Genomic DNA, 15518 nt, shown 5'->3' on the forward strand with positions numbered 1-15518 from the left:
GTAGGAGTGACGCTGCTCCATGAGTGTGTGCTGGGCATTGCTATCAGCTGCTGCTCTTCACCAGCCAACAGTTTAAATATGGAAGTACGCGAATGGCACCGTGGCAAAGATGTGCTGCAACCAACACTAAAGACGTTTTAAATACCTTTGGGGTGTTGCCACCCAACATGAATTTGAGGTACGGGTGAAGAACCAGGTGAATGGAATGTGGAAGCAGGTGTCCTTGAGCACGTGGGTCGCCATATGGTCTCCTGTACAGAGCAGAGGGATGCTGTCCTACAGGGTTGTCATATCCTCCCAGAGGATATAGTGATGTGATGGCTTGAGGTTGAGGAGAGGCTGGATTGTCCTTTTTTGGAATGAGGAAGTACAGTGAGCACACTACTCGGCACTGCTGGTGTGGAGTACAGGTTTGAGGCCCCTCTGCCTAGAATTGCTCGTACTTCCTCCTTGAACAGCTGCTGATGTACCAGGGTGATTGTATGAGGCCATGGTGATGTGACTGGTGGTGTGGTGTGAACTACATGCAGTATGCAGTACATTTGCTAATAGACGGACAGGACCCACTTTATTTCCTTCCGCTGTGGAAAGAATAACAGTGTTTCGGACGTATCTTTCCACTTTACTTGTTTTAGGGGGTAGGTGGTGAGGGGGGTGGGGGTTGCATCACCAGTGCCTTCATAGATGGTTAGTTTATGATCTGTGTGCGCCACCACAAAATCTGGAGGCACATGACCGTGCATACAGAGTGGAATATCTACATTGGGGTTACATTGCTTTCTCCAATCTGGGATTAACAACCCTGATCTTTACCAGCTCTGTAAAAGTTATCTCCTACACAACTTGTCATGGTTTTGAACATGGACAGGAATCTCTGCATTTTAGACAAGGTCGCTATGAAAAGATTTGAACACACAAAGTTTGACCTTATGTTGGGGAGCGGGTCTCTGAATCACAGCATGATATGCCATTGTGTCATCGGGTGGTGAGGTCTTTGCCAGGTATGGCTCTAGGCTGGAGTAATCCTGAGGATCATCCCCCATGTGTGATGGGATTGGGTGAAAACACCAAAAGAACAAGAGAAGCTATTGGTGTACCTGGGGTAGTCTTTGTCCTTAGTGCCTGCACCCCAGAGAATGTATTTACTCCTCTACATCTGAGCCCTCTAAGGAAACAGTGTCAGTTGTTGTCCTGGTGTAGGGGTTCAGAAATAAGTCTTGAGAGTGAAAACTTCTTGAAGAAAACAACTTGCAACGTTCATTCCCAACACTACATTGTATGAGAGTCCAGAGCATGTCATCTACAGGAGCACATGTTACAAACTAACTTAAATACTGTAATGCTAGCTCTGCAGCCCTTTGAATATCTGCATGTCAAACACTGCCTTCTATCCAGTGTATGAAAAACATGTCAATTATGTTTGTTTTCAGTTAAGATAGGTTTATAATGATTGTCTGCATAACAATGTCCTTAAGTAACTGCACTTAAACACAATTTAACTAACAAGGTTTAAATGCATGTATATTAACAGGTATCAAAGTAACAAGCTTGGACAAGAGTAGTAAGTGTGACTTTCCCTTCGCACCCACAAAATTTAGCACCCCACTCACTCTTTCAGACAGACATACTTACTGGAACCTGCTGCACATGCGATGTCATGGTTTGTACAGTGGCCGGAGTGAGGGTCTGAATTGTGCCATTGGCTGGTGTAAGGGTCTGGATGGTGCCGGAGGCGGGGGTGAGAGTCTGGATGGTGCCGGTTGCTGGGGCGAGGGTCTGGATGGTGCCGTTGGTCTGCATTAAAAGACGCTGAGCCTGCATCGTCTGCATCTGCTGTTGAAGGGCAACTGATTGCACCTGGGACGGGGTCATCAGGTTCTGCACCTGGGGCTGAAACACTGCAGAGAATGACAATAAAAAGGCTGGCAACAAGAGGAGGCCCAGGCACATCCTAACTGAACTGAGCAAGGATTGGCAAAAGACAAAGGCTGGCTGAAAGTAGGCTATCAAAGGACAGCTTACTACAGTTGATGCCACAACAAAGTTTCATATCTCACTGGATTCCTCAGGACATTCACTACTAAAATAAAATAGAGCCACTCTGGAATGGACACATGTAATAATTGTATTATCTGAGCTCAAGAGAAGTTTACTACTTCACATTTTAGATGTATTATAAAGAGCATAATTTGTGTAACAGTTATTTTTTGAAAAATATAGCTGTTGAGGGTTATTTATAGAAGAACGTTATGTGATAGAGGGAATTTACAGACAACATTCAAGCCAAAGAGTGGATTCGACAAAGGGCGTCAGAGCATTGGGGGAAATATAACAAATGGAACTCCCTTCCATTGCCGCTTCACCTTGAAGTGAACTTCAGCAAAACACCAGAAAGGCATAAGTCTTTTCTTGTAAGAAGCATATCCAACACAATCCTAGAACCAGGTCAAATGTTCATGATAAATGGTGACTGTGCAAGAGCATCAGTAAATTTCACTCGATGAAAATTAATCACATGTGGGTTTCCTGAAATCTAGCCCTGGATCTCGCCATGTTGGATATGCATTTGGTAACTATAGCATTAACCAATTATTTTCTTCTCACCTTAAAATTCAAAGTTCACAGCTGTTCTTCCCACCTTAAAAATGTTCAAAAGGTGCGATGTTGTAGAACAAAACACAATAAATAAAATCCTCTTTCCCCCAGTTCTATGCCTGTAAGTCACTCTGAGGGCACTGAACGTATTCAGTTTGCAGCAGTCACGATCACTTGAGAAGATTCAGACACAGCAATATGAAGCTAGTAGCATTTATACAGGGATGCATATACCATACTTACAAAGTGTTGCTGTGCATGGGGTGTCAAATGTGAAAACAAAAAGGTGATGGATGGAATGCTTAAATCAATCCATGGCTGAGACCAATTCAAGCATTCCATCCATCACGTTTTGTATCCTTTAGAGCAGGGTTCTCCAACCAGTCAATCGAAAGCTACCAGTAGCTCACGGCCACCTTCAGAGTAGCTCACAGCCTGGAGTTTAATTTTAAATAAACACAGGGTCACATTTTCCTTTAAGGTTAAGGAAATATAGTCTTATTTTATATTATTGTCATTAGGCTGCAGACAGCACGCCCTGATAATGAGCAGTGCTCAGTCAAATTTATGAGCCAGACCGAGGCACAGAGGTGAAGAATTGAAGCACTGAGGTATTTAACTCTTATATAAAAGTCCTTGTCAACTCAATATTGGTGTGAGAACAGAATTATGTCTCTGAATGATTTTAAATGGGTGAAAATGAAAAGTTACCTTAATGATTATGTAAACCCTTCATTTTAATGTTCTCTAATTTCAGGGTCACATTTACAAACAGCAGGCATTTTGCTCCCAGTGACCAGTGGACACTGTGCCATATTTATAATGAAAAAAAACGTCTATTTTAAATGGGAGAAATTTAAAGTGAAGAAAAATATTCCTGTTAAACATGAAGACAAAGTTTTGTTCCACTTTCAATTAAGCCGATTATGTCTTGATGTTTCAGAAGCATGTTTTTTTACTTTAAATTCCTCCCATTTAAACAAATGGCTGTATTTTTCTGTTATAAATATGGCACTGTGCTATTAACACGCAATTGGAGAGGGGGGGTGAGGCCCCTGTATGTCCTCCCTAATCCAAATCCTATACCACAAAGGGTAAAGAAGCGCAAACTGAGAAAGGACTTTTTACCTAATTGGGACTTCAAGTCCAAGCGCTATTTGGATGTCACATAAATGCAATCAGAGCACATGGGGAAACCATTTTTTTGGAAGAGAAAACCTCACATAGTTTGTTACATGCTTCATCATCAGCAACCTCTCCCACTGTAGGAAGGCAGTGTCACCAAGGTAGACTCAGCCGCCTGGTGAACCACAACGAAGGAGGGAGTTCTTAGATAAATATCTACTGGACTAATATCATGCTACAGACAAATTAGAATACCTTGGGTAACCCAGGTATATCACCTTTAATATTGGGGCACTCAGGTTTATATAAAAACACATATCCTATTCATACACACACACACACACACACATTCACACATCCTCAAAGACCACGCTCTTAATGACACACATGGCAGACCTGTCATACGGCCCCTACTCAAAGTATTTTGCTCAAACAATAGTATCAGGCTGTATGAACAATAGGCTTAAAGTCAATGAAGTTGGGCGTGGGAGTGTCTGGTAACAATGTGAGAATAGCTTGGCTTTAAGCATCACAACGATTGTCACTGATCAGAAGTAGCTCGCACTAGAGAAAAGGTTGGATACCCCTGCTTTAGTCCATAGGGCTGCATTGAGCGTTGCAGTGTGAGTCTCAGCCTCAGGCATCCAAAAGGTCCACCTAGCTTTGTACTTATTGATGGATATTTTTTCCTCTGTTGCGTTCAGCCGGCAGAACTACATCACAGATCAAAAGAGAGATACATTCAAAGTACCAGGAAAGACGCTGGACGAACTGCTGTTAAAGGGCCCAAAGAGCCAATATATGAACAGAAGCCACAGATCCCAAGAAGCATGTGTAGCATTCTCAGGAAGGCACCAAGTGAGTTTTGCTACAGTTTTCTCAAAGCTAACTTCTGCACAGAGGACTCAGATTGCATCCGGAACTTATACATTGCACCCTGGAAGCTGCCAGAAAATGTATCAACCTAATCTAAGTATAAGGCACAGATTCCACATAGAAGCACACCAGACAGTTTCTGTGGAGGGTTATACATTCAATGTTAGCACAGAGAATAGATGTTGCATAAAGAAGCACTGGCAGCTTTACTTAGAAAGCTGTCAGAGAGCTCATCGGTCTAGAGGATACAAATTGGATACAAAATATCATGCAACATACCTGAGAAGCCGCCTGAAGAGTTCTGGTAGATAACGGGCTGCTGGATGAAACGAGTCTGGGTAGCGGTGCTGAAAGCTGGGGTGATCATCATAGTCTGCTGTGGGAGTTGTGGTTGAATCAGTGGTCGAGGCTGGAGAGCCGGCGTTGAACGCTGGGGCTGGGTGGCTGCTGGTGCAGCTTTGGATGCAGGCTGTGTAACCAGTGGCTTCAGGGAAAGGGCTGGGTAGGACTGCTGTTGCTGCCCCTGGCTAAACGTCTGCGTGAGAACCGCCTCTGTCCCATCACTAGCTGAGAATGTGGGGCACAGCTGCTCTTCGAAAAGGTCCGGAAAGTCATCCACCTGATTACTAACAAACTGAAGCATTTCTGGTTAAAAACAAAAGGAAAAAAGGGGACATTAGCAGTAAGCCAGCCGAGCATAAAACCTGAAGCATGGTCCCTACATTCACATGCACCAAAGAGGAAACTTTAATAACCCTTCTCCTTTCACTCAAAATCTATTTTACCAAATTGAAAAGACGAGTGAAGGAATATTTAATTATCCATCTACTGTCTGTGAGAAGTTGGCCCGATATGCAGCGTTCGCTATTCTAGCGACCACTATGTATCGTTTCAAACGACCCTTATGGTGATTGGTTGTAAGTCAACCTTAGACCAGCTATCCTAGTAGCGTGGATACGAGCAGTCTTCGGGCTAAACTCTAGAGGGCGCGTTAAGCCAGCTGTTATACCATCACATACCCCTTGAACACCAAGTGAAAGGACACCACACAAGTGTTATGAAAATAAACAGTATATTTATTAAGAATCACAACAGCCCTGGACTCTTTACGAGGACAGGGTACTAAGCACAGAACAAAAGCTCTTAGAAAATACTTCAAGTGCACAATTAAAACAAGTGCCCGAGGGCACGGAAAGTTTAGTGGTCTCGGGCGGACCCGATAAGGCAAGTCGGAAGCGAGGGACTCGGGACCCTAGAGTAAGGAGGCTATGTGGCACCGAAATGCCGAGGTTACCTAGCCACGAGGGCTGCGGCTGCACAAGTCTTACAGGCGTCGGGGTCGTCGCTGACGAGCCAGTAGCCGGAAGAAAAGGAGTTGCTGGCCGGCGACCAGTGATGAATAGTTCGTAGAGATCCAAGCCTGGATCAGAGATCGTTGATACCTGAAAGCAGAGGGGACCAAGTTCGTACTACTAGCCAGTACTCAGAGGGTACCAGGAAGGCACCGGATGGCCGTCACCTCGACTAGGTGAGTGGGCGACGCTAGGCTCTGCAGTCTCACGGACCAGGAGGCGTTGTCGGCGACCAGGATGGAGGTGCGAGCTGTCCCACGAAGATTGATGCAGTCGGCGTCGCTGGGCCCAGGATTGGGGCAACAAGCCTTGGCAGATTTCAGGGCCACGTGGTGGGCCTAAAAATGGCGTCTGGAGTGGACCAGGAGGGTCCGGGGTGCTTCTCTCAAAGAAGGAAGCAAAGGCCAGTCTGGAGCAACCAGACCAGCAGCGTTGGTTGTCGGATGTCGTCAAAGAAGGGCACAAGCCAGCGGCTAGTGACCAGACAACGTGCTGAGCAGCGAGCAGAAGGGCCCCACGCAGATCGTGGAGATGCTGGGAGACTGCACTTCGATGCTGGAGCTGCTCAGGGTCGGGGCTTCTCGGACCCCAGAGCACTCACCAGAGAATTGCTTCGATGGTCGTGCTGTTTAAGAAAGCGTGCAGGTTTTGATGATGGCCGGTCCCTCGAGGTCTCGTCGAACCCACAGATCTCAGCTGAGCTGACGACGTGGGTAGAGGTCAGAGGTGCCAGGGAAGCCGGTTCTCGTCGAGCTGGGCCGTCGGATCCTTGAGGAAGGACTTGCAGCAAACCGCAGAGTTCTTAGATGGTGCCCGCTGATGCAGGGTGACTACTCCTTAGTCACAAGGGAGAAATCTTGAGAAGAGTCTCGAAGTCCTTTCGTAGAAAGTATTCTTGATTCAAAGATGATCTAATTAGGAAGGGTCCCCGCTCCGGCCTTTATCCTAAAGAAAGGGGTGGGTACATGACTAGGTCCTGCCCTAGGGGTGGGACCAAGAAGGGGGGTAGTTACACCCCTCTCCCCTGCCGGACCTTCCCCAGGTCAGGGGCTGCGCGCCCCTGGAACTGGTTCCAACCGGCAGATGCGTAGTGAGCACCGGGGTGCCACTCCGCAGTCACCTTCTCGCAAAGCCCTACCTACCCAGAATACACAAACCCTGTCTGGGACGGTGCGAACACCGCCCTTGACAGGAAACCCTTTGTCCAAGCTCTCCTCGCTGGAAGGACTCCCAGCAGCAGGAGGTCAGACTTGTGTCTGTGGTGGCAGCGTCCATTTTGTGGAGCTGAGGCTTCAGTTAACTTTAACCGGGGTTCACAGTTACGTACATGTCGTGTCCCTCTAGAAGGGCGGAATGCTAACCTCGTCGCCAGTATTGGTGAGGGGGCAACATCCCGATTCGTATGACACCTTACTCGACATGTCTTGATAACGCTATACCGAAGTTACCGATATGATACGCGTTATCATGGAACAGCCATTGGGTCTTGGTTCCGCAAGCTGCAACCGGGCTCGGCTCGGCTCGTGCCAGAGCCCAATTCACACGGTTCCATACACTCTGCCTTCAGGATTGTCAAGGCCTGCCATAGGAGTGACTGAGAGGAACTCGGGTGTTTAAGGTTAGGTATAGGGATACTATACCTACAGCAACGGGCGAGTACGCCACGTGGCCCCAGCTGTCGTGCAGCCAGTTGTGTCAGATTTAGATGGCCATCCAGGGGTGGCTCAGCCCCTGGTAGGCCCTGGGTACACCGATGCCCTGAGTTACAGGGTCTGACAAGGTGGCCCAGTTCCAATTGGGTAATGCACCTAAGGTACACGCATCAATTTAGGGAGAGAACAGCTAGGCTGTGGGTCTGATTGGCAGGCCCACAGCCCGAGAAAGTCGTAAACCAGTGAAACAAAAGCAAAAAGTCCGGGTGATCATAGGATTGCAGACCCTACTCTCCTACACTGTCTACAAACTAGGCGCCTAATAGAATAGCACACTGAATTATACACATATGACCAGTTTTCGTTATTGAGTCTTTATGCTTACAAACAGGTTGCTTGACGACAAGTGTCATATGCTCAAGAATGCTATTTAATTCAAATGTAATTGAAATTTTAAATTTAATTCAAATAATCTCAACAAAAGTATTTCGATACTCAAAGCATATTCATAAATCCATAAAACAAAAACGTTGCCCTATTCCCTTTCGGAAATAATTTTTATGGATTACTAACACTAGATTTACAGCAAGACCCACTGCTTGCTGCAAACTTCATTCCTGTAACAAGATAGTGATTTGTTGTGTAGCTGAAGAGGGTATTAGCACTTTAAGGATTGAGCCACCAAGGAAAGAAGGCTGTGATACTGGTAAATGCAGAGCAAGGTAATGTTTGCCATCAACCATGTAGATGACATCTCCGTCACAATGTGTCCCTCCATTGAGAAGTGCTTTCTGCCGGGCAACTCGGTTCTCCCAAGTTTCATTATCTTCCTTCTCTTTGGATATTATGCCCGCCGCCCGCCGCCCGCCCCACACACACACAATCAAAGCAGGGCATAGAGGGAAAGGCCTCAGAATGGAAGCAGGCACAGGCACCAAGAAAGCCTGTAGGTCCTCAGTGACTGGATGAATTCACTTTCCCCAAAGCAGTAGTCAAAATAGCATCTTCAGACAGCGGGAGAAAGATATGCAAAAAGGGATATTAAAAAGCAAAACATCATCAGCGAGCCACAAGGTTTTGAATTCCATAACACAGCTTTGAATAAGCCACGGACAAAAGAAACTGAGCCCAAAATACAGTAGTCCTTTTTAGGTCGAGCCTGGGCAGCACATGTGCTGCTGCGAGACATGCAGTAGTGGGGTATGGCTTTGAAGCCCCGCCCACTCTTCGCCCATATTTCTAATTGGCTTGCGTCATTGTCCTTAGTAAACGCTGGCTTCAGAGTCGTTATTAGGCTCGTTAGTCCCTCCTTGGTACCGCCTTGTCTGCATTGGTTACCTCCCATTAAGACTAGACCTTTTATTGGTGTTGTTACATGGTCTGCTTCATAAATCGGGGCATCGCCCATCATCAGCCAGGCAAGCTTAAATCCAGTGGCTCACTGAGCACGTGACCCACATCTGGGCATACCCTTCCCACTTGGGGCGACAAAAGCAGAAGGAACAAATGATGGACGGAATGATGAACAAGGCAACAAAGCCGGTACCAGGATGCTGGAAGAAGATCTCCTGGGTGCGAAAAAAGCTTGCATTGCTCCTGATTATTCTTTAATTGTGTGAGTGATACTTACATGTTGCACTAATTTGGTGTTTAATAGATGGCTTATTGTACTGCCTTTGTGGTCTATTCTATACCTCTCAATGGGGTTCCGATAAGCAGGTATAGTGCACCCTCACATAATGTGGAAGCAGCACCTTTCTGAGTCTCTTCAGTGTAGAGGAGGACACCAGATTTTTGGGAGGTGCACTGGCCAAGTAAGATTCCTAGTCAAAGGATATCTAGCTGAACATCCTTTCTCCAAAACATGTATTTAAAAATCCATCCCCAAATATGCAAAACATACAATGTGAAGTAAACTGGCCTGGTCCCACTAAAGGTATAGAAGCACTGTCTACGAGGGTTGGTAGATGCTCACACTGCCCACAAGTGCGCATTGTGCCCGTTTAAAAATGTGAAGGAGAAGCTGCCATTCTGAGGAACGTCAACCTTACAGTGCTTTCTGATACTACCAGCAAGTGCCAATACCATGTTCTCACACACCTGTGAAGACGGTAGTGTACTTGGGTTCAAAAAAGAACATATCAAAGATTCTCAGTGCTGGTGGACTCGTTTTATGAGATTAAATCTAAAGTGTTTGAAATATCATTTGGACTGCTACTCTCAGATGCCTTACAATATGTCAAATAAAAACAAACTCGCTCAACCTACATGGCAACAGCTGTGCATTAATGATAGGTCGAGAGCGGTGGTTGCTCCTTCGTGACTGCTACCTAAAAAAAGCTTTGCAGCTATTTTCATTTCAGAGAAAACATATCTTAAGTCAGTTAAAAATACAGACTTTTCAACAAAAGCTTGTGATTGACAAATAGCCAATAAATATTTCTTTTCTCTTCACATGCATTGAACCGCAACCAAAAAACATCTGCAAATGTAATTCCTTATGAATGGGTAAGTATTACTGAAGCAAAACTAATAATGGATGCAAAATACGCATATACATTTGTGGGCCAGGCAAAATATTTGACCACATTCAATCTAAAACAGTGCTTCCAGACTTTTTAGAAGCACAACTCAATTTTTACAAGAACGAACTTTTGGGCTCCACCTAGCTTTAATGGGCACGCATCAAGTGTTAGTGTACTGTCATTTATAGACCGTTCGTTTTCCAATAAAATGAGCGCTAAATATGCACAGACATACAGTTTTACTGATAAACCTACATTGCACATAAATGATGTGTGGAAATCGGGTTTCAGTGAAAATGTATTAATTGTGCATCACCAAGTAAAGTGTATTGCTTTGTTTTGATCATTTTAAAATCTTTGTTTCTGTGAGAAGTTGGCCTGATATATGATGTTCACTAGTTCTAGTGACCACCTTGTATCAGTCCAAACAACCCTTATGGTGATTGGTTGTAAGTCAACCTTATAGACCAGCTATCCTAGTGGTAGCGTGGACAAAGCAGTCTTAGGCTAAACTCTTTTGGCATGTGAAGCCAGCTGTATTACCATATGTAACCCCTTGAACACCAAGTGAAAGGACACCACACAGGATATATATTCAAAATATATATGTATTTATTACTACAAATAGTCCCCTGAACTCTGTATGAGCACAGAAGCAAACACGTTAAAACAATACAATTGATAAGTATATGAAAGTTGCACAAATATGGAGAGGCCCGGTGGCCACTAAAACCATATACTAAGTACGTGGTATAAGAACCACGAATCGAACAGTGGTAAGGCCTAGGGCCTTGGGAATCGCTGGGGCTATGCGGTGATAACAATAGTTAAGAGCTAGGAGGACCACGGGATCTGGTTTGCAGTGCGCAAAGTTGGAAGCAGTTTACATTGAAGTCAATGGATGTATAAAAGTTAAAAAGGTGAATGTAGGAAGTCTTCCGGTCAGTCTAGAACTTAACCCTTTGGAATCTGGACACTAGGAGTGTTAAACTACTCGGGGGCACCAGAGTGCCAGCGTTACCTCACCCACAGGAAGCGGGTGCAGTGGAGCCAAAGTGTGTCGGGATTCTGCCGGAGTTCAGATGGAGCCTTGGAATGGTGATGCTGCAGGCGACCTGATGTGAAGAGTTCCGGTGGATCCAAGGGTGGATCTGAAGAGGTGAAGACCTGAAAGCAGAGGGGACAATGTTCAAAGTCACTAGCCAGTGACCGGCGTGGAACCAGGAAGGAACCAGGCGTTGTCGGGTGCCAACAGGTGATGTCGTGAAGCTTGTCTCTTCAGCAGCGTGAACTAGGCGATGACGACGACCAGAAGTCACTCACAAGCTGTCCCACGTAGGCTCTAGTTGAGCTGAGTTGAGTTGAGTTGAGCGGAGTCGGCTTCTTAATCGGAGCAAACAGGCCTTGGCTAATGCAAGCCACGCAGGAGACAGAGAAGGCTTCTCACTCTAACCAGCCAGGTCAGAGGGGTTGCTGCTTTTGGGAGCAACCAGACCAGCATTGGAAAGTTGTCGTTTGGTCGCCAAAGTGGCCACTAGCCAACGGACTAGTAACCGGATAGGCGCGTTGAGTGCAACAAAGCAGAAGGGCCCCACGCAGATCTCGTGAGAGTTGGAGGGCTGGTCCTTGGTGCAAATGTAGCTCGGTGGTGGGGCTTCTCAAGACCCCAAGCACAGCGATGAGGGTGCCTCAGGTGCTGAACAGTCAGCTTCTTGTGGACTTTTCAAGAGGTCCGGTCCCACGTCTCAGGTCGCCTCCACTCGTCTCAGCTTTGCAGGGACTGTGGATCGGGCTGTTAGATGTCTGGGAGTATGGTTCTTGCCAGGCTCCGGCTCCGGCGGGAGGCGGCGGCAAAGCAGTCGTTGATTGCTGGATGGTGCCTGTGTTCACAGGGTGGCCACTCCTTGGCCACAAGGGAGATTCTTCAGTCTTCTGAGCAGCAGAACGTCAAAGGTCCAGAGTTTCTACTTGTTTAGTCGAATTTCAGGGTAATCTGCAGTCTTGGGACTCAGCTCCTACTTTTAAACCAATTCTAGGGGCTGGACTACCTACTAGGTCCCTCCTGTGGGTGGGACCAGGAAGGGGGGTGGTTACACCCCCTTTCATTTGTCCAGTTTCAGGCTGGGGCTGGAGTGCCCCAGCACCGGTTTGAACTGGCCTATGCACGGGGACACCTTGTGTGCCCCAGGCATGTCTGATTCTATTCAGCCCTACCTAACCAGATACACAAAATCCTTTCTGGGGTGGTGCTAGCACCTCCCAAGGCAGGAAACCCTTTGTCCAAGCCTCCCTCGCTGGAAGGACTCCCAGCAGCAGGAGGTCAGACTTGTGTCGGTGGTGGCAGCATCCATTTTGTGACGCTGAGGCTCAGTTTAACTTTAACCGGGGTTCAGGTTCTGTATATGTCGTGTCCCTCTAGAAGGGTGGAATGCTACCCCGTCGCCAGAATTGGCGAGGGGGTAGTATTCCAATTCGTATGACACCTTACTCGACATGTTTTGATAATGTCAAACCAGAGTTTGCATTTAACAGCGAGGTTCATAATGCACTTAAGAGTATATGGTATGACGCTATCAGGAAACAGCTAAAGGACATGGTTCCGAAAGCTGCAGACAGGCTCAGCTCATACTAGAGCAGCATCTCACACATAACCAAGCTCTCTGCCTCCAGGATTGATAAGGCCTGCCATAGGAGTGCCTTATAGGTTACTGCGTGTCCTTGTATGGGTTAGATATAGAGATACTATACCTAAAGCAAAGGGTGATTACACCACCTTGCCCCAGCCGAGTGATCAGCCAGTTGTGTTAAATAGTAAGGCCAGGCCAGGGGTGGCACAATACGTGCTGCAGCCCCTGGTAGGCCTTGGATGCACCTATGCCCTGGGTACCTAGGGTACACTGTACAGGGGCTCACAAGGTGATCCATGTTCCAATTGGTAAGGCACCTAAAGTGCCTTGGCATAAATTTAGTGAGAGAACAGCAGGTTGTGGGTCTGATTGGCAGGCCCACAGCCACATTAAGTCATAAACCAGTGAAGCAAAAACCAAAAATTTGGGGTGACCATAGGATAGCAGACCCTACTCTCCTACACAACCCCCCCAAACGCAGGGACAATAGACTAACGTTGACCAGTTGGGTCTTCTTGTTCTAAGTAGGAGTACCTGGAGAGACCATCTGCATTACCATCATCAGTCCCTGGGCGGTGCTCCATTGTAAAGTCCATCCCCTGTAGGGAAATGGGCCACCTGAGTAGTTTGGGGTTTTCACCCTTCATCTGATTAAGCCACAAGAGGGGCTTAAGGTTGGTCTGAATCTTGAAGTGAGTTCCAAATAAGTATGGTCTCAACTTCTTCAGGGCCCACACCACAGCAAAGGCCTCCCTCTCAATGGCTGACCAACGTTTCTCTCTAGGGGTCAGCCTTCTGCTAATGAAAGCAATGGGCTGGTCTTGACCATCTACATTAAGTTGTGAAAGCACAGCTCCCACCCCCAACTCAGAAGCATCTGTTTGGACTATGAACTCTTTGGAGTAGTCAGGGCTCTTCAAGATAGGTGCAGAGCACAGGGCCTGCTTCAGGTCATCAAATGCCTTTTGACAGTTTCCTGTCCACTGAACCTTTTTGGGCATCTTCTTGGATGTCAAGTCATTAAGAGGAGTCACAATGGACCCATAGTTCTTAACATCCTTTCTGTAGTACCCAGTCAGGCCTGGTGGCATGATCCACTACCACCAGTATAAATCTGTGCCCAGATGCTGTGGGAGGATCCATTGGTCCAACAATATCAATTCCCACTCTTTCAAAGGGTACCCCCACCACAGGTAGTGGTATCAGGGGGGCCTTTGTTGTGCCACCTGCTTTGCCACTGGCTTGGCAGGTCACACAGGAGCGACAAAACTCCTTTGTATCTTCAGACATGTGGGGCCAGTGAAAGTGAGGGACAAGCCTGTTCCAAGTCATGTTCTGGCCTAGGTGTCCTGCTAAAGGAATATAATGGGCCACGGTTAGAAGGAAGGCCCTAAATTTCAGAGGTATGACCAACCGCCTGGATGTACCAGGCTTGGGGTTTCTACCCTCTGAATAAAGGAGCCCATCATCCCAATATACTTTATGGGTACCGTGAGCATTCCCAGCAGCCTCAGCAGCAGCTTGCTGTCTGAGGGGGTTCAAGAAAAGGGCAGTCTAACTGTGCCTGCCTCAAGTCTGCCCTTGAAGGTCCCCTTGCCCCAAGAAACTCAACCTGGTCACGTTCAAGCTCTTCTGGGGCAGTTCCTTCAGGGGTCTCACAATAAACTTCCTGTGAAGGCTGATCATCACTTGTAGGTAGGAGGGAAGTCACTGCCTTAACCCTTCTGCTCTTTCTCTTGGTAGGTGCTTGGTCCATTGTTCCAGGACCTGAGGTTCAGTGAGGCCCTTTTTGGCCTGTGACCTGGTCACAGCAAGGACATGTGATGAAATCCCTAACATCTCAGCATGAGTCCTGTACTTCACTTCTGACCATAGTGAGGATTCTATGTCATTTCCCAACAAACATTCAACTGGGAGGTCCGCACTTACCACAACCCTTTTTAGGCCAGTTACCCCTCCCTGGGAGAAATTAACAACAGCCACACTATGTGTAGTAGTGACATTGCTAGCGTAGGGTCACTAGGTAATTATCACCTAGTACAATCTGTCCAGGGTCCACAAATGCTGGTGTCACCATGGTGACACTGGCACAGGTGTCCCTATAGGCTTGAGCCACTTTGTCATTTATTAAAGGCGTCTGCCTGTACTTGCCCAGGTTACTGGGACTCACAGTAATGGTCATGGCTATGTCCACATCACAGATCAAGACAGCCTGTGTGGGAATCCTGACTAGGTCAGAACCCACCTCAGTACCAAGGGTTAACCCTACTACACCCTTGGTTTGGGAACTACCACTGCTTACTGTACTAGGGGGTGCAGGTGCCTTAGGGGCTGCAGTGGTAGGGGCTCCAGTTTTTCTACAATCACTGGTCCAGTGACTAGTGTTCTTACATGTAAAAAACCATGGTTTCCTTTGGCCATCATTCTTTTTTGGAAGTTTGGGGACCCCCCCCCCCCCTCAGTGGATTGTTGGGGTCCTGTAAAAGACTTCTGGTCTTTTGGTTTCTGCTCCCCACCCTTCTGGTCTGCTTTCTTCTGATCACCCCCTTGGCCCTGGTTTTTCTGCTTAACCCTGGTTCTAACCCATTTGTCTGCCTTCTTTCCCAATTTTTGGGGAGAGGTCAGATCTGAGTCAATCAGGTGTTGATGCAACTGCTGGTTATGACAATTATTTAGAATCTGTTCTCTCGTCAAAAGATTGTACAATCCTGTATAGTCAGTGACTTTACTTCCCAGTAACCAGCCCTCCAGAGCCTTAGTGGCACA

At 46.9% G+C, this 15518-nt stretch overlaps 1 protein-coding gene across 1 annotated transcript in view; it reads right to left on the bottom strand.

The window, feature by feature from the left end:
* SREBF2 (sterol regulatory element binding transcription factor 2) overlaps positions 1-15518 on the bottom strand; it is a 350039-nt gene that overhangs the window by 272609 nt on the left and 61912 nt on the right. The window contains exons 2-3 of the mRNA XM_086963475.1: positions 4876-5241; positions 1633-1898 (exon numbers count right to left, since the gene is read on the bottom strand). Coding sequence (XP_086819601.1) covers positions 1633-1898; positions 4876-5241 — 632 coding nt within the window. The remainder of the gene's footprint in view (positions 1-1632; positions 1899-4875; positions 5242-15518) is intronic.

This window comes from Lissotriton vulgaris, chromosome 1_1 (assembly GCF_964263255.1).
Source record: "Lissotriton vulgaris chromosome 1_1, aLisVul1.2, whole genome shotgun sequence".
In the NCBI taxonomy this organism is placed as follows: Eukaryota; Metazoa; Chordata; class Amphibia; order Caudata; family Salamandridae; genus Lissotriton; species Lissotriton vulgaris.